The 26,751-nt window shown below is 30.3% G+C and overlaps 3 protein-coding genes and 1 long non-coding RNA gene across 5 annotated transcripts; 3 read left to right on the forward strand and 1 right to left on the reverse strand.

Annotated features, from left to right (window-relative positions):
• The first annotated feature begins 406 nt into the window (after window positions 1-406).
• On the forward strand, window positions 407-3,929 carry LOC120091440 (protein STRICTOSIDINE SYNTHASE-LIKE 10-like). The gene is made up of 3 exons (XM_039049467.1): window positions 407-836; window positions 2,393-2,656; window positions 3,161-3,929. The coding sequence occupies exons 1-3, from the start codon at window positions 538-540 to the stop codon at window positions 3,729-3,731; spliced, it is 1,134 nt and encodes a 377-aa protein (XP_038905395.1). The 5' UTR covers window positions 407-537; the 3' UTR covers window positions 3,732-3,929.
• Window positions 3,930-8,626: 4,697 nt separating this feature from the next.
• LOC120090025 (protein STRICTOSIDINE SYNTHASE-LIKE 2-like) lies at window positions 8,627-14,849 on the forward strand. Of its 2 annotated transcripts, none has more exons than XM_039047510.1 (3): window positions 8,627-8,951; window positions 12,578-12,871; window positions 14,189-14,849. In XM_039047510.1, the coding sequence occupies exons 1-3, from the start codon at window positions 8,683-8,685 to the stop codon at window positions 14,760-14,762; spliced, it is 1,137 nt and encodes a 378-aa protein (XP_038903438.1). In that variant the 5' UTR covers window positions 8,627-8,682; the 3' UTR covers window positions 14,763-14,849. The 2 variants fall into 2 exon arrangements, with proteins under 2 accessions (XP_038903438.1, XP_038903439.1); XM_039047511.1 differs by having other exon boundaries at window positions 8,676-8,951; window positions 12,583-12,871.
• Window positions 14,850-18,094: 3,245 nt separating this feature from the next.
• Window positions 18,095-20,036, reverse strand: LOC120089850. Its single transcript, XR_005485335.1, has 2 exons — window positions 19,895-20,036; window positions 18,095-18,449 (listed from the first exon to the last, which is right to left on the reverse strand). It is a non-coding gene; the product is annotated as an uncharacterized LOC120089850 (long non-coding RNA).
• LOC120089849 (rRNA-processing protein FCF1 homolog) lies at window positions 19,838-26,401 on the forward strand. The gene is made up of 10 exons (XM_039047261.1): window positions 19,838-20,123; window positions 21,111-21,294; window positions 21,438-21,503; window positions 21,640-21,745; window positions 22,001-22,043; window positions 22,153-22,225; window positions 23,239-23,326; window positions 24,101-24,157; window positions 24,232-24,310; window positions 26,012-26,401. Exons 2-10 carry the CDS (start codon window positions 21,224-21,226, stop codon window positions 26,023-26,025), a joined length of 597 nt encoding a protein of 198 aa, XP_038903189.1. The 5' UTR covers window positions 19,838-20,123; window positions 21,111-21,223; the 3' UTR covers window positions 26,026-26,401.
• Window positions 26,402-26,751: the final 350 nt, after the last annotated feature.

A 26,751-nucleotide genomic window follows, 5' to 3' on the forward strand; every position in this document is an offset into this window, starting at 1 on the left:
TATCATTGACATTGTCGACCTTGGACGTAAAGTCTAATGACTTTATTTTTTGTTTTACCATTAAAGGCTGCTCATATCAATGGAGATAATCATTCTCACTTACTCCTTATCTAGCCAATGCATGACTTTGGTGACGTTCCTAATAATCAACATGAGCTAACAATAGTTGGTAAAAATTAAAAGTTGAAATCTTTATATCTCACCTTTATCGTACTTAAAAAGAAAATTCATACTTAAAAAGAAAATTCAGTAGATAAATATCTATTACTATTTCAAAGATGAATGGTTCGATGTCCGACCCGAGAATGGTTGCACTAAATAATACCAAACCTAATGTAAGGTTGAAAATAGAATAAAGGTGGTTAGAAATTAGAATACTAAAATAGAATTTTGTAAAAAGCAATCTTTTCACCTTTGCTCTGACAGACTTTATTGTAAAGTCCGTCTTTCCACTCAACCCATTCCCATTTCTACCGGATCCACTCACCTTCATTTCCCATTCCTCCAACACATTATCAAACTCAAGGAACTCAACCAATGAATTCGATGCTTACATTGACTGTGGCGGCGGTCGCAGCCATCGTTGCCATCATCTTCTCCCTCCAAACCCCTCTTCTCAAGCTCAATCAGGTCCTTGCGCCGCCGCAGATTCCCGGAACCCACGATTATCTCCATTCGGCCACTGTTATTTCTGTCCCTGGAGCAATCGGACCGGAGAGCCTGATTTTTGATCCTAACGGTGAAGGTCCGTATACTGGGGTTGCCGATGGCCGGATTCTCAAGTGGCAAGGCGATGGCCGTGGCTGGACTGATTTCGCTGTTACCAGCTCTCACAGGTACAATCTTATCTTTATTTTGCTTTCGGGAGATGTTTGAACGAATTGTTTTAGAAGAGGGATTTTTGAGTCCTGTATTTTAGCTAAGTATTCTGTAGTATGATCATAGAACGGTCCTGCTTGGCTGCAACTTGATTTTTTTTGTTAATTAAGCGCGATTATTGTTGAATTTTCGTTATTATATAATTTATTTTGAGATGGATGATTAATTACACGTTTTTCCTTTTAAAATGGTGAATATATATGGAACATGTTTTGGTTGGACTTTTGAAGGATTTGTGTAAGATTTAGAGTGATTTTGAAATGGTTAAAATCACTTTTGTCAAGTTTAATATCACTCCAAATACGTCTTTAATCATTCAAAATTAATTTAGTCTTACACTTTCAAACACGATTTTTATATTATTAAAATTGGTTTTAAATCACGAAAACTATGCATTGGAGTGATTCTAAAACATGCCCATATATATATATAAATGGATGGACGATGCGTTGGACTTTTTCATGTATGGTTGTAAGATATGCTTGGTTTGGGGAATTGATTATCAAATTCGAGCCTGGACCTGGTCTTTGTTTTTTTTTTCTTGTTCTTTGCCATAAAGCCCATCTCAAGAGGAGTTGGGGGCAGGGTCAACTACCTTTGGTGCCCTTATGATTGGATATCAAGTTGTTGAGGAATCATTTCAAGGCCTTGTCTTTCATGTGTCTGTATGAGTTGCTCTGGTCTTGAAAAATCGGTATAATTCGAAAATAACCATCCAAGGTTCAAATCCCTCTTCTCATTTTCGTCAGTGAATGGATTTTTAACTTTCATAGGATTTTCCTGGCTTAGTATCGTGAAAAGGGCTGGCTTGACTTTTTGACTACCCCACCTACCAAGCTAAAACTCAGGTTTTTGGAGTTGATAAATCTTGTCTATCGTTATTTGCTCTTGACAACTGCTAGACTTAGTAAGCTTCTCTTTGCTGTCTCATGATTGCTTGAATAAGATATCTTCTGGGGATTAAAGCTGGATTTACACTAGGAAAAGACACATCGAAATCGTCTCATAGGCCTAAGAAAACACATTCATGCTCTCTATTGAATTTGAGCTATCGACGTCGGGTTTTGAAGTACTTCAATTTTCTGTCACTTTACTGTTCATATTGTTTGATGATATAATATTAAATTTACCTTCACCTATAAGGTTAAATTTTTGGGTCAATTGGTAATTTAACATGGTATCAAAGCAGGTGGTCCAAGGGATCCTGTGTTCAAACGTTATGTTATTTGCTATCCAATTAATATTATTTTTCACTTGTTGAGTCTTCTACATATTTTAAGTCCACAAGAGGGAGAGTGTTAGATGATATAATACTAAATTTAGCTTCATCAATAAACTTAAGCTTTTGGGTCAATCGGTGGTTTAAGACATGTTGGTACTATTTGAATGTCTGGTTTAATCTTTAGATGTACACGTTTATGTTTTACTCACCAGAAATAGGGAAGCGCATGTCATTGTTTGGGAAATATTATTCATTTTCAGATTTGATTCACTTCATTTTATGTTCTTGAAGGAGTGAGTGTGTTCGCCCATTGGCACTTGAATTGGAGCATGTTTGTGGGAGACCATTGGGATTGCGTTTCGATAAGACAACTGGAGATCTCTACATTGCCGATGCCTATCTTGGTCTTCATGTAGTGGGACCTTCTGGAGGTTTGGCAACAAAACTTGTGAGTGAATTCGAAGGCAAGCCACTTCGCTTCACAAACGATCTTGATATTGATGAAGACAACGATATCATATACTTTACTGACAGTAGTACAGTTTTCCAAAGAAGGTAAAAGCATATATTCATGCCTGACCTGATCTTTAAAGAAGAAAAATCTAACGAAAGAATCTGAAAGTTCTGGTTCCTGAATTTTAGGGGTTGATTGTTGGACGGTAATGGAATTGGGATGTAATGTAATCTAAAATCCATGTTTGGATTGAGCGTTTTGGGCCCAAATTGTAATACCAAGCTCATTCCGTTCCCACGGTTTTCAATCCACCATTTTTTCACCGTTTTCATGCTTCACGATCCCATTTTCATTCCGTCCTCGATTCCGCACTTATTTCAACACCTCTCAGATTCGCAATAATCCTGATTACATTCTAGCCCTTCAAATAGCTTAATTTCTTTGTTATGTTTTACTGAATTTATATGTTTCTAATGCCATTGCTTATCTCTGTTTTAACATAACACTTCATTAAGGTTGAAACTGGAACTGCTTATAGTATTAAAGTTTCTGCAGTCTGACATTCTAGTTTAACTTTGGTTTTGGTGAATGTTTTATACTTGCAGACAGTTCATGGCGTCGATATTGAGTGGAGATAGTACGGGCAGGTTATTTAAGTACCACCGAGCTAGTAAACAAGTTGCAGTTTTATTACAAGGCCTTGCTTTTGCCAATGGTGTTGCATTAAGTAAAGACCATTCCTATGTGCTTGTGGTTGAGTCCACCTCTGGCAGGATCCTCAGATTTTGGCTTCAAGGCTCCGAAGCAGGAAATTTCGATGTTCTTGCTAAGCTTCCGGGCTTTCCCGACAACATTAGAAGGAATTCAAAAGGCGAATATTGGGTCGCTTTGCATTCAAAAAGGGGAATGATTGGGAACTTGGTTACTTCAACATCTTGGTTTGGGAAGCTGTTGTTGAAGCTTCCTGTTGAATTCAAGCAATTGCATCGGTTGTTGGTGGGAGGGAAGGCCCATGCAACTGCTATTAGGTTGAGTGAGGAAGGAGAGGTTTTGGAGATTTTAGAAGATTGTGAAGGGAAAACTTTGAAGTTCATCAGTGAAGTTGAAGAGAAGGATGGAAAGCTGTGGTTCGGGTCGGTTCTAATGCCGTTCATTGGCGTTTATGAACCGAAATAGGCTTGTCCTAAGCTATTTCTCGAAACACGATTCGAGTAGATAGTTCACTCTTGCTTCTTCTTGTAATTTTAGTTTTCCTTTTTGGAATAGAGCAAGTTTCATGTAGAAGATCATAAAAAAGGCTTTGGAAGAGAGCTGAAGCTCTCGTTGATCTAACTTTTGGTTAATATATTCTGATTTTGAAACTCTCTTCATCTTTGTCTTATGTTTAAGAGATTGTGGTTTAGATTTTAACATATTGTTTCACTCTTAGGATGATTGTGGAGTTGATGAAATATATATATATTTTTAATTATTAATATTTTTTAAAAGGAAAAAAAAAACTAATTGTTCGGTATATATAGTTACTGAATATTAAAACTGACATCTATCAAGTTGCAAAACTTCAAAAACCTCTTTTCATTGAAAGGTCCTTTAAAAAGTATTGTTACTAACAGAAAACTAATGTAGTAGTTACATTATTATTATTCTATAGGGTTAATTTATATAAAAATGTAAAATTTATTTTATAAAAACAATATATCTCTCTACATCTCATTTTAATCGCACAAAACAAATATTGATTTTTTAGGTTAAATAGCCGTTTTAGCCTCTTAACTTTCATTAGAATAACAATTAAATTCCTGAATTTACTTTTGTCGATAACGATTCTGGTCCCTTTACTTTCAAATTTTTAATGATTTAGTCCATGAACTTTAATAAATAATACTTTTGTCCCTATATTTTACAATTTGTAATGAATTAATCGGAAAAATTTTCTTAAGATTGAATGAAATTTCTTACACATGTAGATTGTTAAATTCATCGGAAACCAACTTTTTTTTTTTATATATAGTTTTACAAACCATAAAGATTAGATCATTACATAATAAAATTCAACACTTAATTTTAAGAGATATTTTTTTCCATAATTATTTTCAAAATATAGATACTAAATTGTTATTTATTAAAGTTTAGGGGTTAAATTGTTACAAATTTGAAAATATAAGGACTAAATTGTAACCAACTAAAACCCAGGAATTAAACGGTTACTTTATCGAAAATTTAGGGACCAAAAGCGATTTTCCATATGGTAAATTATTATTGGACAATTGAATGTAACGAACAAAGATGAGATTCTTTTGTTTAGAAAGATAGCTTTCCAAATTGTATCATTTCTCTCATTCATGAGGAGCGTTAATGTAATCGTTTGGATGTTTGCCCCATTTTAGCCTTTAAAAAAGAAAAACAAAGAAAAGATGAGACAACCTATAATGCACTAAGTACTTTAACATTCATTTGTGTATCTAATTATAGTCTAGGTATATTCAAAGTTTTTCTTTAAAAAGAATTAATAACATTAATTAACATAAATTTTCTTCTTGTTTCTTTTTCCTTGGTTTGGTAAAAAAATCAAATTTTAAGTTTTGTGTCTAATAAGTTTGAGAATGACCTATTAAACAAGCTAATCGATCCTAAAATCGAAAGTGGTTAGATCTTTTAAAATTTTAGAAACTTATTGATATAAATTAAAAGTTGAGAGACCTATTAGACATTTTTGTTTTATTTTAATGTTCGTAGATGACTTATTGACACATAAGTCTCAAAGATTGAAATTATGGGTAGGCATAGGCTTTTTCTTTCTTTTACATTTTTAACTTCATTATTTTGTTTTATTATTGAGGGGTGATTTATTTAATTATTTGGAAGTTTTTCTTATTCAGGGACCTGCAAAAAAAACATTGTAATTTGAGCACGGATGAATCCTGCCTAGTTTTCTTCTAAGTTAATTTAATATGGAAATTAAAGAGCATTCATTCTAATTGATTATTGTTTTTTATTCTAGGTATGGTCGTGAGGCTATTTTTCATTGACATGAAACATGTCGTAAACCAACTAAACAATATTTAGGTCATGTTTACTTCTCATTAAGAGATCATTTGGATCGAGAGAATTGAGATGAGAATAAGAGTCATAATGGGTAAAAGATATGCATCTCATTGTTTGGTACAAGTTTTGAAGCTTTAGGCACGTGAATAAGTCATTATCATGCATTTCTTATACTCATAGATGATACCCATCGAAAAGTTTGGATTTTTTTTATGTCCATTCTCTCTCCCCTTTAATATATAAATTTATTTTTTTATTTTATATTAGTGAAATTAATTAATATATGAATATTGAATTTATAATTTAGAAAATTATATTCGATTTTAAATTATGATATTTGAATTTAACTACTCCAAATTCATAAATTAATTATTATTAAATAAATCGTAAAAAATCGATGCATTAATACTATTAATTCATTAATAAATTATATACGTAGTTAATTAATGGGAAATTATTTCAAATGGTAAAATTATTGAAAATATTTACAAGATATAACAAAATTTTAGAACTATCAATGATAGATGTTGATAGACACAGATAGAAGTCTATCAATGTCTATCAACGTCTATCATTGGTAGTTCTAAAAATTTTCTATATTTGTAAATATTTTTGTTTATTTTTCTATATTTATTAACAATCCTTAATTAATTATCACCATGATTAATATTTTATGAGATTATTTTTTATATTTATAATTAGTTTATTATTGATTAATTATAGTTCATTATTTTTTAATCATAAAATGTCATATTTATTTTTTTGAAACTGATTTTAATTGTTTTATAATTAGTACATCATATTTATATAAATTAATCAAATTGATACATCAAATGTATAATCAATTAATTTTAATTATAAACACTTATTTTACAAGTATTTATAATTAATAATTTAATTAATATTATTATTTGATAGTTAAATAATTAATTTTGCTTAAAACTTTCAATTAATCTATCAAAATTTTATAGAGGTGTCCATGATTAATTTTATAAATAAAATACAAAGTGTTACCATAAAATTTTGATAACATTCTCACGTACAACCAAACACAGTCATCCTTGATTTTTAACAATTTTATTGACAAGCTTTTTATTCCCAGACATACTTAATTCCTTAACATTTTTGAAAGCTTAAACCAAACGACTCCTAAATATAATCAATCAATCATCCTATGAAAAAGTTATCTACAATTTTGTTTTAGTATAATAATTAGGTGGGGAATCAAGCCTCTGACCTGGACGGAGTGCATGCCAATACTACTGAACTAAGTTCTCTTTGACAATATTTTCTATTATTTGAAATTTTATGTTATTACATGTATATATGAGAATCATATCGAGATTCTTTGCGAGAATCAAATTAATAACTCATAAATAACGAATCTTAATTATGGTTCATTACTTGTCTAATTTAGAAAAAAGAAAACATCAAATCACCTAAACATAATTATGTATACTATAATTTTGAAGTATAATGTCATATTCTTTATAATATTATATTCAATGCAATATTTAGTGTTTAAATTCATGAAAATGAAATTGTAACCTGAGATTAATTAATCAACCTACTTTCACCTAAGTATATGGGTGAAAAGAACCTCTTTTTGCTAAGAAAAGAAATTCATATCATTATCTTTTATCCTTGCATGTGAAAGAGAATGACTCACCTACCCCATGTATAATGTCTAAAATAAAAATGAAAGAAAATAAAGAAAAAAAAAATAGTCTATCACATATAAAATGATTTGATTTTGAAAAAACTCAAAAAATATTTAACAAAATATAAAAATTTATCACATGACAAACTGTGTGGTTGAACGATTCGATGTGAATTGAAATTTTTATTTGTTTTTTCACAATTTATTTATAATAATTTTTAACTTTTCTAATTAAACATCTGTGTTCTTAACCAAATTTTAAACATAATATCACTTTTGTGAAAATTTAAGGAATAAAATGAATTTGAATTATCAATTCAAACATAATCCAGTAATTAATTAACTATATTAAAACAAGAAGTAAACAGAAAATCCATATTTTTGTAAGGGTATGTCTATAAATATAAAGGATGCATGAGAAAATATTAATCTTGTGCGCATTTAAACCTTATATCAAATAAGGGTGTCACACACCCTTAACTATTATTGTCTCCAATTCCTTTGTTCCAAACAATCACTAATAGATAAATTAATTTTTAAAATTTTTGAAATTTATTAGACATAAAATTAAAAGTTTAAATACATACTAAATTAAAATAGAAAGATTAAATTGTTACATATTAAAATCCAAAGACAAAATTGTTATAAAATCGAAATTAGATTGAATAAGTCATAATTAACTAAAGTTTAGGAGACGATAAATGGAGTGTATTTTTCTCTATTGGGGTTCGATGTTCAATCTCGCATCCCTATAGTTGTTGTAATGAAATAAAATTGTCAATTATGTATTTTAACTTTTATTTTTTTTAAAAAAATATTTTACCAACTTTGAATTAATTGGAAGTTATCCTAAAAATAAAAAATAGAGATATAAAGTGTAATCTCACACAATTTTAGTTTATACTATCGACTTCGAGTTTAGATGTTGAATTATTGGGTATTCAAATGACCACACAACTCAACTGGATTACCCAAATAAACGGTAATGATTGGGTCGGATTTGTTTTAATTTAATGTTAGATTTGGTTGAATTTTTTATGTTCTTTTTTTATTAGATTGGGTTGTTTGAAGTTTGTAGTAGATATCTTGGATATTTAATTCGACAATTTAACTCAACTCAACTCGAATTTTAAGGATTAGATTGGATTGAGTTGGAAACCTTATTCTTCTTCCGAATTGGTCCATAAAATCACTCCAACCCAATCCATGTAAATCCCGGTCGAATCATCCACCACAAGAAAAAAAAATGTAAAATGTGGATGGTTTAGTAGAAAGACCAAAATAGCCCCATCTCAAATTGAAGCCAAACCCAATCCCAATAATTGAAAATGACAAAATTGCCACTCTCTGGCCTTCAAAATAAAATTCACACATCTCATACTTCTCTTCAAATTCTGCTCTCTCTCTCTCATTGCAAAAGCCATGAACTCCAACCTCTGCATCAGCGCAACCGCAGTCGCCGCCGTCTTCGCCCTACTCGCCATCAACACCACCAGATTTTCTCCGCCACCGGAGACTTTCGATTATTGGAAAACGGAATATGTAGCAATCGATGGTGCCGTTGGGCCGGAGAGCTTCGCCTTCGACAGTGCCGGTGGCGGACCTTACACCGGCATCTCCGACGGCCGGATTATCAAATGGCTGCCGGAACAACGAAGCTGGATCGATTTCGCCGTTACTTCTCCAAACAGGTAATTTCAACTCTCTCTCTCTCTGCTTTTATTTTTTATTTTTTCTAATTATTTAATCAAGTGCACGTTGAGTTTATTTTATTTATTTATTTATTTTTGTAAAATTCTGTTTGCCCAATTAAATTATTATCTTTATATCAGAAATTTTTTAAATGTTTTTGCTGTTAAAACTTTTCGGGCTTCCCCTTTTTTCATTGTTTTTCATTTTATTTTTTTTAATCTAATTTCTATTTTTTTTCATATATTTTTCTAAAAAAACATTGATACTATTTTAAGGTAACATTAATCATCATGATCTATTTTATTTTATTTTTATTAACAATATGTGAATTTAAACATAATATTAGAGATTAAAGTTGCATTTGTGATTGAGTTTAAGAAAAAGAGATTGAGATTGATCTGGAGAGAAAGAGAGGTGACTCTAACAAAATTTTTTAACTTTTTTTATAAACAAATTATGATTAAATCCACTAAAATCACACTTAAATCACCGTTTTTAAAAATCTCCTTCGTTTTTAAAATCAATAATTTACTAACTTTTAGATTCTCCTACATTTTTAAAATCTATCATTTACTAGCTTTTAAATGTGCAACATTTAATAACATTTATTTTTTAAATTTAACAATTAAAATTAAATTTCATTCCCACTGTTAACTTTGTATAGTATCGATTTTAAACTCTTGATGAACTTTTTGTCATTAAATGTGTCAATTTATCCGAAAAATATTGTATTAGACTTATAATTATATCAATTAAATTTCTAAAACGTTCATGATGAATCAATTTAAGTGTTTAGGAAAATTTCAATGGAGAATCATCCACTAATCGACTCTAAGTCTATTTTGTAAAACGAACTTTTGATAAAGTCTACATATGTAAAATTGTCGAATAAAATCGTAAGGATGAGTATAAATTGATTTGATTACAAAAATTTTATAAATTTAATTGAAACAAATTGTAAGGTTTCACATGATATTTATAAAAGTTTTAAATTTTAAATTAATACATAATTTTAATTGATATAAACTCAAAATTTAGCATATATAATTTTTGGATTTTGTATTTTTCTTAAAATTTATTATATAAGGATAAGATTATGAAGTGAATTATTGGTTTAGATATATAATAATTTCGAAATGAATAATGTTGCGCGAGAGTATTTTGGAAGAAAAAAAAAAAAATTGTGGGAGAGAGAAGGATGATAATAGGAACTATTGATTGGGATAGGATTTTGATGCATTTTATTATTTATTTTTTTTAAAAAAATGTTGCTGTTGGCTCTTGTTATACAACTATGATTGATAAATGTTTTAAAGTAAGTTGTATAAAAAAAATATTTTTTTTTTCAATTTTTTAAAAAATTATTTTATGAAAATTAAAGAAGGTTGGTTTTATCCTTGTTTTTTAACAAGGATTTATTATTATTTTTTTTTAATGAAAGTTGTGCTTTTAGTTATTTCTTTTTATATCTATTTAATTAAGGCCGAAATGTCAAGTAGAAACAGCTTCAAAGGAAAGGATAGTAAAGGAATACATTAAAATTGACATTGATTTGATTAGTGGAAAAAATTAAGAAATAAAGGATGAATTTAAGGACTTTTGTTTTCTTCCTCGTTAATTTTTTCCCCATTTTTTTAAAAAAATTATTTGTTTTATGGCGTGGCGTTATTCTCAAAACTCGAAAAAAATGAAAGGCATTATTTTTGTTATTACGATTTTGGCCCCAGCTCTCGGTTGGTTTTGCATGATGTACACGTGTAAATTGGGGTCAGCTGTTTGTCATTTTTCTTGGTTCATCACACATTTTTATGTGGTGATATTTCCTAGATTGGTGGGTTCTGTTATATGAAATTTGGTAAATATCACTTTTAATGCTTAAACCGACTATATTTATATTGCTTAATATAATTTGTATTATCAACTTTATAGCTTGATCGACTCTCTTGTCCACATATTATTAAAAAAAAACAAAAAAACTATTCTATAATAATTAAGGAAAAGATTAATTAATTTTATCTATTTAAATCTTAAAATATTCATTTCATCTTAAATATGATCTTTGAGTTTATGTAAGTGTTATATATAACCTTAAATTTTTAAATGGTTATAGTTTTAAGCGTTCCAAATTTCAGTAAAATGGTTTATTTTATGATTTATTCTATGATGAGAAACATTTTCGATATGAAATTTATAAATTTAGACGATTTCAACCCTCTAATAAGTTCTCGCTCTACTATTTTTTTTTTTCCTTTTAACTTTTGAAATTTATGGATTTTAATCCTTTAATGGTAAATTTATTTATTTTCAAAATTTTATTTTGAAAGCAATGAGTTTATATAGATATTTACATTGATTTTCGCTAGGTAAATTAGCAAAAATCGAACTTAAGCGATGACGGATCTAGGGGCACTATGTAATATAACAATCGTTAAAAAAACTACATATTATATAATTTTAATATACTTTTGATATAGATATAGGGTTAACTCTACACAAGCATTAATCATGAAGGTATTATGATTTATTACATCAATTTAAAAGTATGAAAACTAAAAAGATTGAAAAGAATTTGAAATTTACTCATGAATGATACGATAGGTATATCTTGACAATGAAAGAAAAAATTATCTTGTAGCTTTAATTTTAAAAATGAACGATAACTCTCCAATAAAATGTTGTAGAGACTTGATAGTGAAAATTTAGGTTAAAAAAATCTCTATGATAATAATAAAAAAAAAATTGTTGCTAATTTTTTCTTCCTTTAAATTTTTTCTAAAGCGCTTAAAAAATAAGATTAAAAATTATAAGATGGAGGACTTGAACCCACAACCAAAACATACAGCGCCATCACCGCGCTACCTACAAATTTCTATAACTATGTTGAATTTATTCATATATTTTTTAAATAATTACTTAAATTTTATATTAAAAATACAAAATAGATAAGTTGAGGGGACACAGTTGGTATATGTAAGTTTAGAGTCAATATGGATGAAATTGAAAATTAAAGGTAAATTAAAATAATTATAGGGATGAAGATCAAACCTTCAAACTCTAAGAAGGAATGTTACGACACTGATATATTTATTAGATAGATCTGACAAATATAGAAAAGAGGCAAGGGTATATCATTGGTTTTATTGCTCATTTTTATGGATGATATTTATAAATACAATCATTGGGTGTTAAAGTTTTGGTTGTGTTCGAAAGGTTATGGATTGATTAATAAGTCCAATACCAATATCTTGATTTCGGACTCCCTTTACTTGTAGGAGTACATCTTGGTTGTGTTTGAAAGGTTATGAATCGATTGATAAGTCCAATACCAATATCTTGATTTCGGACTCCCTTTACTTGTAGGAGTACATCTTGGTTGTGTTTGAAAGGTTATGAATCGATTGATAAGTCCAATACCAATATCTTGATTTCGAATGTCAATGCATCGTGGGCTCACATATATATATCGTCCGTTAATACACGACCCATTAATGTTATCGAAATTCTTTTCGGGCTTTGTTATTTTAATCACGAATAAAAAACTAAAAAACAAGGAATGTAAGTTTTATGGGATGTTACTTATGAAAATAAATTTAAAGACTGCGACTTGTAATTTTTTTCATAACAGAACAGGTTGTGAAGAGATAGAAAAAAGGGAGGAGAAAGAAGAGAGATGTGGGCGGCCATTAGGGCTCAAATTTAAAGATGGCGGTGGCGGTGGCGATGATCTGTACATTGCCGACGCGTACATGGGGTTGCTTCGCGTCGGCACTAACGGCGGTTTGGCCGAAAAGCTTGATTTTCAAACGCAGGACGATCAACTTTGGATATTTGATTCTTTAACGTTTGCCAATGGTTTGGACATTGATCAACTCTCTGGAGTTATCTATTTCACTGATAGCTCTTCTCACTATCAAAGAAGGTATTTTCTTTTTCTCTCATACTTTCATTCCAACTCAAAATGTATTCCCTTTTTTTTTTTAAAAAAAAAAAAAAAAAAAAACCCAGTTCAAAATATTGATGGTACTTGAAAGTTTCGTAATGTCGATTTTAGTCTCTAAACAAATTATCTAGTTTTTGTTGTTGAACTCTTACATTTGTATCTAATAGGGCTTGAAAAGATGAATTCATTAAACATAGAATTGAGTTTTAGTGTAATCTTTTGTTCAACTTTAAGTTTTGTATTTAATTGATCTATGGATAAAACCGTAGGCTTCTATTATATCTTTTTTTAAAAAGCTTAAATATCTATTAAACACGGAAGCTTGAAAGTTAATAATCTATTTGATAATCATTTGTATTCATTTAAAATGAGAAATGAAATGGTTATTAAATGGAGTTTGTCATTTGATTTTTGAAAATTAACCTTAAAAGTAAATACTACTTTTACTCCTTTTTCTTTTTGTTATCTATAATCCAAATTTGTTTTCAAAGTCCATGGAACTTTTGAAAACTAAAAAGATAGTTTTTAAGTTTCGTTCAATAATTATTTGACTTTTATTTTTGAAAATTATATTATATTTGTTATCTCACATTTTCTTAATTATGATTGTTTATCTTTCTTTTAGTAAACACTTAAATTGTTAGGCAAAATTTGAACTCCAAAAAAAAAAAAAGACACAAAAAACATCGGACAACCATTTTGTTTGTTAAAATTGAATTTATAAACACTATTTTTATCTCCAAATTGCTAACTTTATTATTTACTTTTTACCAATTGTTTAAAAAATCAAGATAATTTTTGAAAACTAAAAAAAATAGTTTTTCGATACGCGTTTTTTTTTTTTTTTTTTTAATGAAATTTGACTAAGAATTTAACTCTTGTACTTTAAAAATATGTAAGAAATGAGGAGAAAATAGGCGTAATTTTTAAAAACAAAAAACAAAATGGTTACTACGGGACGTTTTTAAAACTTAGGATTGGATTTTGAAAATACTGTTAAAAATTATACCAAATAACCCTAAATAGTGTTTGTAATTCTACTTTTTTTTATAACTGAAACCTTATGGTTATAATCAAATAGGAACTTAAAAAAAAAATTATTTTAAAATTTTGGTTAAAAAATTTAAATGTTTCTTTAAAAATAGTGAAAATCAATGTAAAGACTTTTAAAAACAAAAATAAAAAAAATGAAATGATGGTTGATGGAGTAAAATATTACTATAACTTAAAAGGAAATATGTATATATGCAAGCACCATGATCAGCAAACCACTAAAGAATCCTCTTTTTTGTGCAGGAACTTTGCATCTGCAATATTAAGTGGAGACAATACAGGAAGGCTAATGAAATATGATCCAAAAACCAAACAACTGACCCTTCTCTTAGGAAACCTCTCATTTCCAAATGGAGTTTCACTAAGCAAAAATCGCGACTTCCTTCTACTCGCCGAGACGACCAAATGCAGGATTCTCAGGTATTGGCTAAAGACCGCGAAAGCCGGAAGCTACGACGTAGTCGCCAAGCTCCCTGGCTTCCCCGACAACATCAAAACGAGTCGTCAAGGTGGGTTTTGGGTCGGAATTCACTCGAGAAAACGCGGGTTGTTGAGGTTGATATTGGCTCAACCTTGGATAGGGAAGGCCTTATTGAAGCTACCTTTGAATATAGAGAGAGTTCATTCTTGTTTGGGAAAATGGATAAGGAATGGTGGGATTGGAATGAGACTTAGTGAAGAAGGTGAAGTAATGGAGATTATTGAAGGTAAAGGAGAGTTGAAATGGAAGTCTATTTCTGAAGTGGAAGAGAGAGAGGATGGTGTTGTTTGGATTGGATCTATTAATACTCCCTTTGCAGCTAAGATTAAGATGTGAACAAAATTAATCGACAATAATTATTCTTTCCTTCCTTCGAAATATTTTGTCTTACCCGTTAATTAGAATATAGTTCAATTATTAAGACTTATATTAAGTTTTTGATTATCATACTTTTAACTTTTCTTTAAAAAAAAAAATTACTTTACTATGTTTCTCTTCCTCTCTTTTTCCATTTTGGCCAAATAAATAATATATAGAGGTTGAATATATGGGACTTTTTTTAATATTGCAATTTTTAAAAGCTTTTATAAGAATGTATATATTTTCAAACTCTCTAGAGATACATTGTAGTTTTTTTTTTATATATATATATATAATTTTAATTTTAATTTTAAAAAAATTAAATAAAATAAGACTGGCCTCCGTTTTAAAAGAGAATGAATGATCGCATATTCAACATGCAATTTTGTGAAAAAAAAATAAAAAGACGGAAAAGTAGTTGGTGTTTGTTTGGATTTTTTTGCAAGGTCCCATGTTACCTTTTATTTATTTTTTATTTTTATTTAACAAAACCTTTTTTTTTTCGAATATCGTCATAAAAAGTACTACGATATTTATTTACATAGTTTGAAAATGTATGAAAGCTTTTTAAATTGCAATATTAAAAAAAATAAATCCCTAAATCTATGCAGTGGGCTCCTAATCTGTAGGCTAACCAAAATTTTTAAAATTTCCATACCTATTTGATAGAGATAGATACAAATGATATTCTTAGATGTTCGGTTTTGGATTTGATAATCTTCTTGAGAGATCAATGTTCGCACGAGGCTTGCGGAAAAACGTATTCCGTGGAGTTAAACTTGTGTTAATGTAGATGTGGTTCGATGTTTAGTACTTACTCATCTGATTCTCTCTTGATTGAATGTGGAGTGTGTGAATATTCTTGGACTTTTTATCTCTAAAGAACTTCAGTCAAAGTGTGGTCAACTTTAGGAGTGAGAGTGTTCCGATGGTAGAGAATTCTTTTTAGGTTATATGGAGTCTAAAATTGGTCGGTGCATGGACTTGGCATTTGGGCTCAATTAATTGGACTTGGGGTCTTACTTGACATTTGGGTCAAATTAAGCCAATTTTTTATTAGACTTTAGCCAAAAATAATAATATCAAATTGGACCAAATTATTTTATTCAATCCAACGGTCATAATGAAAACACATGGTGTCATTGGGATTTGTCAATTTATGTCTTCAACTTCAATTTGGGACACATGTCACTCTCTAATTAGTCCCAAATTTAATGATTTATAATTTCATAAATGATAGTGACAATTTACGATCCAAAATTTCTCATTCAATAATAATCTTAAAAGTAAGACAAAATTAATTATATTAAAGAAAACCAATATTTATTGAAATTATGTGGTATTATGAAATTGCTGTTTTATAAAACTTTCCCTTTTCTGACACACAGAATGAAAGAAAACTAATGAGCACCTGAAATGTAACTGAGACATATCAGAAACTTAGATAAATTACCAAACTTGAGGGATGTTTCCAACTTCCATTAGGCCAAACATTGGGGAAATTTTTTCCCCCCTTGAAATTAACCAACAATTTATACAAAAGAAAGTTTCTAACAACTTTCCATTATGGGGGAATCAGAATATGATATTTTTTCTATTATGGTTGTTGTTATTATTATGGTTTTTTGAGTTCAAATGGGACAAAAGATAAGATTCGAGATTGAAATACCCGATCCGAAGTACAAATAATGGGTATTGGGTTAGGTGAGCTATAAGCTTGAGGCCCCAATGAGAGTCACCCTTTTCCTCGGTCGGGGATGAGGCTGATGGTGGCTAATTCCCACACAATATTGGAGGTTGGAGAACAATCACACATTTGAGATCCCAAATTTCAAGAGGAGAAAGAAAGACAGTAGATAGTAGGTTTCACAAAGTTAAAATTAATAATTAAAATTTTAATTCTAGTTAGGCTTTCATCTATGAGAACAAACTTTGTGTTAGGGAAAACTTTCAGAAATATCACGTTCAAGCTTTCATCTTATAAAACTAAGACCTTTTTTAAAACTCGTTCAAGAAGTTTTTCTCGAACGAGATCGACCACTGAGATTTAATTAAAAGATCGAACTTTTCTAATGGTCTTCTCGATACATGTTCAATAGATTACAAGATTCTACTAATTTTTTTTAAATATTATGTAATCTACCCAAATCTTATATATTTTCAAAATTTCTTCAATTTCAATTATTTTTATCAAATATTATATCAAACTCTTATGTAATTTTTCAAAACTTTATGTCCATTTTTGTTTCCACAATTTTTATTAATTAGATTTTTCAGATGGATGTTTGCATTTTGATTTTTAAATTTTAGGAAAGATTATTTTTTTTCATAAAAATTAGGTAAGATGTGAAAAATATATAAAATCTCGATATTGATCTGCCCGAGAATTCATCGATCTTGGTGTTAATCTCTTTGAGATTGATACTGATATTTTATATATTTTCCATATCTTATATTTTTTTTTAAAAAAAATAACATTTCCTATAATTTAAAAACCAAAATGCAATCCCTTGCAATCCATTTAAAAATTTCATTTAGAAATTAGGAATTGGGTTAAAGATTGAAAAATTTAGATTTTGATATAATATTTGATAAAGATAACTGGATTTGAGGAAAATTTGAAAATATATAAGATTTTGTATAAGATTTGGGAAGATCATCATATTAAAAAATTCTTGGTATAATCCGTCCAGATGTATCGAAATGTACCCAAAACAATCGATATGTTAGAAAAAGTTAAATAACCAAATATCAGTGGTCAATCTCGTCCGAGATGTACCGAAAAAAACGATTTGAATGGGTTTAGAAAAGGATGCCAATTTTGTAAATGAAAACTTTAACGTGCGACAATTTCTCGTCACAAGGCAAATATATAAATCATAATAATTCCAGAAGAAGTTAGGATAATTCTCATTCTTAAGAAAAATTCTAGGTACTAAAGACATTGTGACAAATATCACATTAGTGCCTATATATATGTATATATTCTTTTGTAGGTCTTGTTTTTCTAAAGTTAGTATATAATAGTCATAAGTTGAAGTTACCAAACGAGCCCTCTAGAAAAACTTTTTAATTAAAATAAAGTATAATAAGTTTTTTATGATAACGTATATATATATATCCTAAAAACATAAGAATTTTGAAGAAACAAGTTTAAATTATTAAGGAAAAACTTGGCCAATATATCGTTAGGAATATATCGAATTTGATTCAAATTAGAGTGAGAAAAACCAACCCTAATTTTTCCTATTTTATTTTCCTTTTCCTTTTCCTTATAGGGAAAAACAAATGACTTCATAATAACAAACTTATCAAAGGAAACTTCTTATATAAATAATATCCCATCTCCCTTTCTTTTACATTTACACTAAATCCAGTTGCCATGGCGGGAATGCTATACAACTTCTTTCCTACAGATTTCTACTACCCTCGTCAACCACCACCGCCTCCTAAGTCCGTTCAAATCTCCGCCAAGCCGCTGCCGTCTGCGATTGTTCCTTCGTCGAGCAAAACAGTTGAAGATGATCGAGAAGCTGACCGGTCACTTGACAAACTCAAAGCATCGTTATCGTCGTCGTCCATGACCGTCGACAAGAAGGTGGTCGGCGCTTCAACTTCCATGGCGTTTCTTCCTCCTCCCTCTTATATCCTCAAGCAATGAAACTGTCACCATTTTTTCCCCTCCCTTAGATTTGAATAAAGTATTGTATATTGGGAGAATTTCGTTTGATAACTATTTTATTTTTAATTTTTATCTTAGTTTTCTTTTTTTATTCATGACGATATATTAATGTACTTCTATAAAAAATTTGACCTTATGATATTTATAAGAGATATTATTTGAGTTTGATACTAGTTTAATAGTTTGTCGAATCAAATCGCAGACTTTCATATTTGAATTTAAAAAAAAAGAGTAGTTTAATAAATACAACCACTATGCCAAAGAATCATAAGCTACGTTCTACAATTTTGTTTAGATTAACTTTAATGGATTGACTTAGTAGTAAATAAAGGACATAGCCTTCTTAAAAGGATTAAGAGAGGTCATGAGTTCAATTCGATAACCACCTACCTACCTAAATTTAATATCTCAAGAGTAAATGAATTTTATTTAAGAAAACTTGAAGGCCTATGAATTTAAAGGTTCTCGTGAATAAATAATGAAATAGAGAAAATAAATTTATCTGGATTGAATTGAGTTCATTGATTATGAAGTGAAAATTTAACATTAATTTTGAAAACTAATTAATTATAAATTTTTAAAACTAATTAATATTAACACCCATAGATAAAATTGAAATCAAATTCATTATCCCAAGAGGTCAAATTCAATTAACTCGTTCAGTGTTATTGACATAGCCTCCCTCCAAATAGGTTGGAGGTTCAATCCCCAATAGCATCGTTGTACTAAAAATAAATAACTTTCAAAATTGAAAGTTGTACGTATAACTTTGGAAGTCATAGATCAAATTAAAACTAAATTTTAAATTTAAGGATGTGTTTGGAAGAAAGCATAAATTTTAATTATAATTTAAACAATTATTTATAAATCATAAAACTAATTATAGAAATTTATTAAATAGTAATTGACAATAAACTATTATTAATTTATTTATAAATATTGTTTTATTTTTTGAAAAATTGTATAATTTTTCTTTTATAATACTTTACATAAACATATTTTGATTTTATAAAATTAAGTTGAGTTTATAACGTGTTATATTATATTTTTAAATGTTTTTAGTTTTATTTAATATAATTCTAAATTATAAAATTATAAAATTTAAATATGAATACAATTAAATCATAAAAATATTGTTTTGGGAATTTATACTGCTTAATTCATAAAATTCAAAAATAATTTTCAGAAATCCACACAGATATATTTATTTCAGTAGATCTGAAAACATAGAATAAAAACATCAATCCAAACAAGCGGGAAATGACTTAAAAAAAAAAATATAAGAAAACCATAAAACAGAGCCCTAATTCCATTATTTTTTAATTTTTTTAAAGACAACGAAAACTCAGGCCCAATTTGTAAAATTAAAAATAGAAAAGATTAAAAAAAAAAAAGAAAGAAAAAGAAAAAAAGGCAAAACCCTAACCTCCATCGTCGTCCTCTCACTCTCACGTGCTTCACGGCATCTTCTTCTTCTTCTTCTTCTTCTTCTTCTTCTTCACTCCAGCTCCTCCTCTCCTCCCTTTCAGCAGTTTAGTGTCGCCGCCGCCTCTCTCTCGTTCAGTGCTGCCGCCGCCGCCGTTTTCCTCTGCTCGTGCCTCCCCAGTCTCTCCCCTAACGGGTTTGCACTGATTGTCTACTCTCTTGTTTTACTGGTATTGTCCCAATCTCCATCTATGTCTCTCATCTCAGTCGAAAAACATAAATTAGGGCTTGTCTAGTGAAAAAATGGAGGAGTTATTTTATTAATTTTTAAAATGACCATCCAAAAAGAACAGCACCGAATAACCAAAAAAAAAAAGAAAAAAAAAGAAAAAAAGCTTGCAGCAAATTGGGACTTCTCGCCTATTGATTTCTAGTATTTGTATATTTCTGTCAATAAAGACTTTGATCATCTCTATCTCTCTTTGGTTTCTGCTGAAAATTGACTTGTTTCTCCGACCATGAATTTTCTAGCATCCCCCTTCTTTATTTATCAGTGGATTAGTCTGAGTAATCTATCCTATTATACAATTCTCTCTTAATCCTTAGTTTATAGGATTCGTTTTGATTTACCAAGCAGCTTCAACCATATTTATACTTCTATATTTGTGGACTATAGTTGGGGAGAAGACAATGAGTTTCTCTCTCTCTATCGCTCTCTCTTTAATATTTTTAAATTAAAAACAAGCTACAGAAAATATTCATAGTAAAATAAACATACGTTAAAATTTCGAAGGCTTAAATGGGACCTAAAGATTCTTCCTTTTAGTAATAGTCACTTGTAGACATGTAAGTTTTATGGAATATTATCAAGGAACAAAAATCTTTTATGGAGAAATTAAGTGCATTTTTTTTTATTTTTTATGAGAACGTTGGAGATATCTCTAATTCTTTCCTCGGTAATCCTTAGAATTGTCACTGCTTAGCTTTCAATTTACCTCTGACCAACAAATAAAATGGGAATAACTCGTCCTTCTCTCTTTGAAACAAGGGATACTTTTGGTTCTGTGAAGTGCTTGAAACTATTTAGTCTTCTCCATATATATTTCTAGAGTCAATAATATGAGGAACTACTGAAGTCAATATGTGTTAATATGTGTGAGATATTGGGATTCGTGTTAATGATTGTAAGTTGTTTCCTCGTTACGATAACATTGCAGGTAGTGAGCAAGTCCTCCTCTAAGCTTCAAAGCATTGAAATTGCATCTGAGGAAAGTGAGAGCAGCCATTTGGTGGCACAACTTCAATTATTCTTTTTCCTTCAATCAACGAGATGGGGAGGGCCAAGAAAGGACCCAAATTTGCAGTCATGAAGAAGATGGTCACCTCCAAAGCAATTAAGAAGTATGCCTTCTGACTTCTGTTGTTTCTTTTCAATCGTTAATGCCTTCTGTTGTTTCCTTTCAATCGTAAACTTTATCCTGCACTTTTTTTTGAAAATCTTTTTTGCTTATGTTTATTATTAATTTTTTTGTTACTTATCTTAGCTATAAAGAACAGGTCTTGAACCCAAAAAGAAAAGATCTTACGAAAGAAAATCTCCCAAGAAATGTGTAAGGAACTTCAGAGAGCTGACTATTTTCTATTTTCCATAACATATTAACATTTTTCTAAGTTTATTGTCGGACATAAAAGTTGTTTTCTACTGTTTTCTATGATAAATTCATACTTACATTGATGTTAATTCAGTCCAAATGTTCCTTCGGCACTTTTCTTCAAGTACAACACTGCATTGGGGCCACCTTATCGGGTTTTGGTGGATACAAACTTCATCAATTTCTCCATTCAAAACAAAGTGAGTGCTTCACATTTTTATTGAGAACACATTATATTATATTATAACTGTGTGAATCGTTTGAAAATCATTTTATTATGAATATTTCTGTGAATGATTTGAAAATATATATAATTTGGTTTTGAGAACTGTTGGAACTTTTCTTGTCAAATTTCATAATGATGAGAAAGCACTACATCATGTGGGTGGATCCGATAAATTTTCTTTCTACTTGATGATTGAAATGGTCTTTTTTCCCCTCTCTCTCTATTGCAGTTGGACTTAGAAAAGGGAATGATGGACTGTCTATATGCAAAATGTAAGTCCAACATTTACTGAATTTTTTTTTTTATTAGAACTCAAAATACGAGAAGTGATATGCTTTGTGGACATGTATTACTTATTTGTTATTTGTGATCATATTATAGGCACTCCTTGTATAACGGACTGCGTGATGGCTGAGCTTGAGCGGTTAGGTCAGAAGTATCGTGTTGCTCTTAGGTAAATTTGTGTTCTGTTTGCGACGTTTCAGAAGATGGATGCTCTATGCTCTCATCTTCTGGTACTATACATATGCATGTTCACGTTCAGATACTTTTGAACTTGGGCTAGAGTTGGTTGATATTGTGTGCACGAGTCTGTGTTTTTCTTTACCTGTCCATCTTCAATTTTGTTGTTGGGGGAAATTCAACAACTCATAATAATTTGGAATGCCAGCACTAATCAAATAGTAGATTAGCATTGTGATTGGGCACCATTAAGAAGTAACTTCCGTTTTTTTTATTACTTTCCTTGACAGTTTCTCAAAGAATTTCTGGCTCAATGTTAATCCAAATAGTCTTAGTTTTATATGTCTTATAAAAGAAGTTATAGCTTTACCCTTGATTTGAGCTGGAAAAACCTGTTTGATATAGAGAAACCCTAGGAATCTTATTTGGACTGGAAAAGGCTTGAAGTTTGGCTTGTGTTTTGAAGCTTATTCATCGTATTTAGGCTTCTATATGCAAAAGCAAGAACCAGATCAAGCAAAGGCGTGCACACACTTGAGCAAGAATCTGAAAAAACTATTCCAAATTTTCTCCTTTTCTGAGTTGGTATATCCTCTGCATGGTAGTGATGATGATTAGATGGATTACCTTTTTCATATTGCACTATTTTGTATTTGTGGTAGTGTCCTGTAGTTAGTGAACAGCCTTTGTGTCTATATTGAATTTATAATAGCATACATATGCATTGTAAACACTCCTCCATGAACACCCTTTTAGAAGTAAAGCCAAAAATCTTTGGATGAACATGGTAAAAGCTTTATTTTGGATATTAAGGATGGGAAAAAAATAAATCCAAAATAAAATAAGCTTTTAATGTACTTTCAATGGGGATATGATTCGTTGGGAACAATACTATATTTTTGGTTTCTCTTTGGTGTTCTCTTGTTATTTTTTAAAGATTACTGTTTGTTTCTTTCTTTTGCATCTCTCTTATTTGTATTGTTTACTATTTTTGGGCTTGAGCAGAATAGCTAAGGACCCACGATTTGAGAGACTACCCTGTACTCATAAAGGAACCTATGCTGATGATTGCCTTGTCGAAAGAGTGACTCAGGTGAGAACTGAAGGCTTCTTGCTTATTATCCTGTTCGTTGACTATAGGTGTTCCAATTTCATATTTCATTTCTTTTTAGTTTCCAATACATTTATCTAGATATCTGCTTTTTAGATGGTTGACATTCTCAATACTTAACGGATATATATATATATATATATATATATATATAAGGGAAGTTGTGGGTAACTTGTAATCTAGGAAGTATTTATTAATTTTTCTTGGATATATCTGGATCATGGCTCACTTCAGATACTGCTGTATGTTTGGCCACGTGCATTAGGGCATTAGAATTAGAACTATTTTTCCATAGTAATTTTCGACACTATGGACATTGGGAAAACTTACTTGGGCCAGTTGTCATATTTGCACATGATGTAGACACACCTAAGCATGTGAATGCAGATGAAAAAGGGGAAAGTTAACATGTTTATTCAGCATTAAATATAGAATACATTGTAAACCAGTTTAAATTATACTTCTCTTCTTTCAGCTGGTGTTCGTAATGAACCTAGCACACATTTAGTTACAGACTTACAGTATGGTTTATTATATTTGTAGCTATTATATATATATATATATATATAACAAGGATAACCAACATTGTATTAAGTAATCAAAGAAAAGGAGAACCAAGCTCCTCACGTTGTATCAGATAAAGATTATAAGGAAAAAGGATGTATTAGTGTTGTGAAGTTGAAGTAGACATAATGAGCTACATGCCTGCTTTTTCACTGTTTTGGTTTTTTTAACAGAAGTTTTCTTTTTGTGCAGCATAAGTGTTATATAGTTGCTACTTGTGATAGAGATTTGAAGCGTAGGATTCGCAAGGTATAATCAGACCATAATATTTGGCAACACAAGATGTTGGATTTAGATGTAGTAACACACCTATTTTCTTGCAGATTCCTGGTGTACCAATTATGTATATAACTCGGCATCAGTATTCGATTGAGCGGTTGCCTGAAGCAACAATTGGAGGAGGTAGGCTAAACATGTCTAATCCAGATAATAAATGTTATTGTTTAGAACATACCGCCCTAAATTGTTCCCTTTATTGATGCATTCTTCTCAATTTTATTGAACTTTTGACTTCTGAAGGTTTAGTATATAACAGTTGTTGTGAACTTGATGAACATTGTCAAGCCTTCCGTTGCGTGCTTCTAGGCGCAGTTTGGCACCTCGCCTTAAAGGCGAGGCTCACAAAATAAGGCTCAAAACCTTGGGCCTGGGAGCTTTTTCATTATTTTTAAAAAATAGTAATGATTAGGATTTTTTTCCTTATTAACTATAATCAAATTTACTAAGTTTAAATGCAAAAATTCTTGTATTTAGAGTTTTTTCCCTTCATATTTTCGCTTCAACTATGTTTTTTTTAGTTCTTTTATGTATGGAGTGTGCCTCACAAAAGACCCATGTTTTCTTTCTTTCTTCTTCTTCTTCTTTTTTTTTTTTGCGCCTTGTGCTGAAGCCCTAGGGCTATTGTGCCTTGAGCTTTTCAAGACATGAGCGAGAGGGGCGGGGGGACTTTGTTTCTTATCTTTGCAGAGGTGCATATGGAATTATGGAAGGTTTTTTCAAGTTCTTGTTAGGTCATTCAACCCAACGATATCGTAGAAGGTGTCGTTTGATTTGTCTTAATTCTAATACTGTGGTGAAAATGAATGGGTACTCTCTGAAAGAGCAAAAGAATGTTACTACCATCTCTTTATTCATTATGCTTTCATGAGATATACTTCTAGGGAAACATTTGGTCTTTCGACCTGTTATAGACAGCACCTTTCTTTGGTCCATCTTCCATTTTAGTGGGATAGTGTGGCCGTACCTCCAAGCTTTGTGAAGAAAGCTGTAATTTCTTGGCAATATGTTTATTCTTCTAATGGAACTTGAAAAGGGAGAAACCAGAGTTGGTTTCTAGAATAAGTTGATGGCATGAGAGAAGTTTGCAGTTTCTCTTTGGGTTCCTATTAGGGGTGAGCATGATAGACCAAAAAATTGAGCCGACTGACCAAACTGAAGTTGGTTGGTTGGAGGAGAGGGGTGTGCCGGTGTCGGTTTGGGAAAAATTCCAAATCGGCAAATGAAAAAAAACTTAAAGAATAAAACCGACCAAACCGACCGACTTTTACTCATTGACGGTTGAGGTCGGTTTGAACATTTACTAAACTGACCATAGTCGGCTCGGTGGCGGTTTGGTTGGATAACCGATGCTCACCCCTAGTTCCTATTGCTGAGACTTCCCGTCTATGTTGCTTTTGTGGGGGACTTTGGAGCGGAATAATAGTACGTGTTGATAGGGACTCGGTGATGTTCGGTCTTGTGTTGTATTTTATGTGAAGTCATTTGTTGGGTCTTATTTTACTTAACCGGAGCAAGCCTCTTTCATAGTTTCTTTAGTTAGCTCTGTATTTGGAAAGAAAAACTGGTTTTTTTTTTTTTTTTTTTTTTTTTTTTTTTTTTTTTTTTTTTTTTTTTTTAAGTCTTAGATCAAATAATTGGTGATCCTGCCATAAGTGTTTGTTATTTTTGACATTTTAACTATTGAGTACATTTTTTAGTTGCTGTTTCTTTTGGATAGGAAACAATTTCTTTTGAAATTTACAGAAGGGAGATCCCCATGAAAATGTTGAGTAATATTTAACACTTGTTTAATTTTTTTTTTTTCAAATTTTATTGTTGATGCAGCTCCAAGGATGTGATTGTGGCACTATGCAATGATGAACTAAAGAAAGAAATTCTGGAAGAGGTTTTTCCCATCTACCTCCAACTAACTTTCCCTACATGATTAAATTTAAAGAAAATATAAGAAGGCCTTGGTATCATGTAATTAACTTTTGGCTTTAGGATCTGTTTTGTTGTCTCTCATGCCTACTTCAATTATTTCCTTTTCTTTTTATATCAAGTTTATTTACTCCCATCCCCCAAAGAAAAAAATAGTGGTTGTCCTTGCTGTTCAAGGTTATTGATGCATAATGTGGCGTTTACTCTGTTCAAATCTTCACCTCTATATTTGTTGTACGTACTATAGGCATGGTATTAAATTTTGATTGACATGTCATGTCGGCATTTTGTCAATATTTTCATAGGTTTCTTATCAACATCAAGGGTGAATCAACATTAGTATATATATATATATATATATTAATCTGTGGAACACAAAACAAAAGATAGCAAAATGTCACTAATACAAGTAATAAATATTTTACCTTTTGTAAAATTATAAAATATTTATTTATTAAGTCAAGGAATTTCTTGGAATTGTTTGTTATATATATATTTTTAGACTACAATAGCTGTTTTTTTAATTAATTAAATATTTTCCAAATTCTTTCAGGATATTTGGATATTTTAAAGAGTTTTCTTCAAAATTTTAAAAGATGTATAAAGAAGTTACTTTCATCCGAAGAACTACCCGTAAAAGTTTC

This window comes from Benincasa hispida, chromosome 11, assembly GCF_009727055.1.
Source record: "Benincasa hispida cultivar B227 chromosome 11, ASM972705v1, whole genome shotgun sequence".
NCBI lineage: Eukaryota > Viridiplantae > Streptophyta > Magnoliopsida > Cucurbitales > Cucurbitaceae > Benincasa > Benincasa hispida.

What these genes read in the sequence shown, in the direction of transcription:
- LOC120091440 (XM_039049467.1), top strand. Translation starts at nt 538, where the DNA reads ATGAATTCGATGCTTACATTGACTGTGGCGGCGGTCGCAGCCATCGTT. An exon ending in GCTGTTACCAGCTCTCACAG is followed by an intron (nt 837 to 2,392) that starts GTACAATCTTAT and finishes ATGTTCTTGAAG; the next exon opens with GAGTGAGTGTGTTCGCCCAT. An exon ending in AGTACAGTTTTCCAAAGAAG is followed by an intron (nt 2,657 to 3,160) that starts GTAAAAGCATAT and finishes TTATACTTGCAG; the next exon opens with ACAGTTCATGGCGTCGATAT.
- LOC120090025 (XM_039047510.1), top strand. Translation starts at nt 8,683, where the DNA reads ATGAACTCCAACCTCTGCATCAGCGCAACCGCAGTCGCCGCCGTCTTC. An exon ending in GCCGTTACTTCTCCAAACAG is followed by an intron (nt 8,952 to 12,577) that starts GTAATTTCAACT and finishes TTTTCATAACAG; the next exon opens with AACAGGTTGTGAAGAGATAG. An exon ending in TCTTCTCACTATCAAAGAAG is followed by an intron (nt 12,872 to 14,188) that starts GTATTTTCTTTT and finishes TTTTTTGTGCAG; the next exon opens with GAACTTTGCATCTGCAATAT.
- LOC120089849 (XM_039047261.1), top strand. Translation starts at nt 21,224, where the DNA reads ATGGGGAGGGCCAAGAAAGGACCCAAATTTGCAGTCATGAAGAAGATG. An exon ending in GAAAATCTCCCAAGAAATGT is followed by an intron (nt 21,504 to 21,639) that starts GTAAGGAACTTC and finishes ATGTTAATTCAG; the next exon opens with TCCAAATGTTCCTTCGGCAC. An exon ending in AAGTATCGTGTTGCTCTTAG is followed by an intron (nt 22,226 to 23,238) that starts GTAAATTTGTGT and finishes GGGCTTGAGCAG; the next exon opens with AATAGCTAAGGACCCACGAT.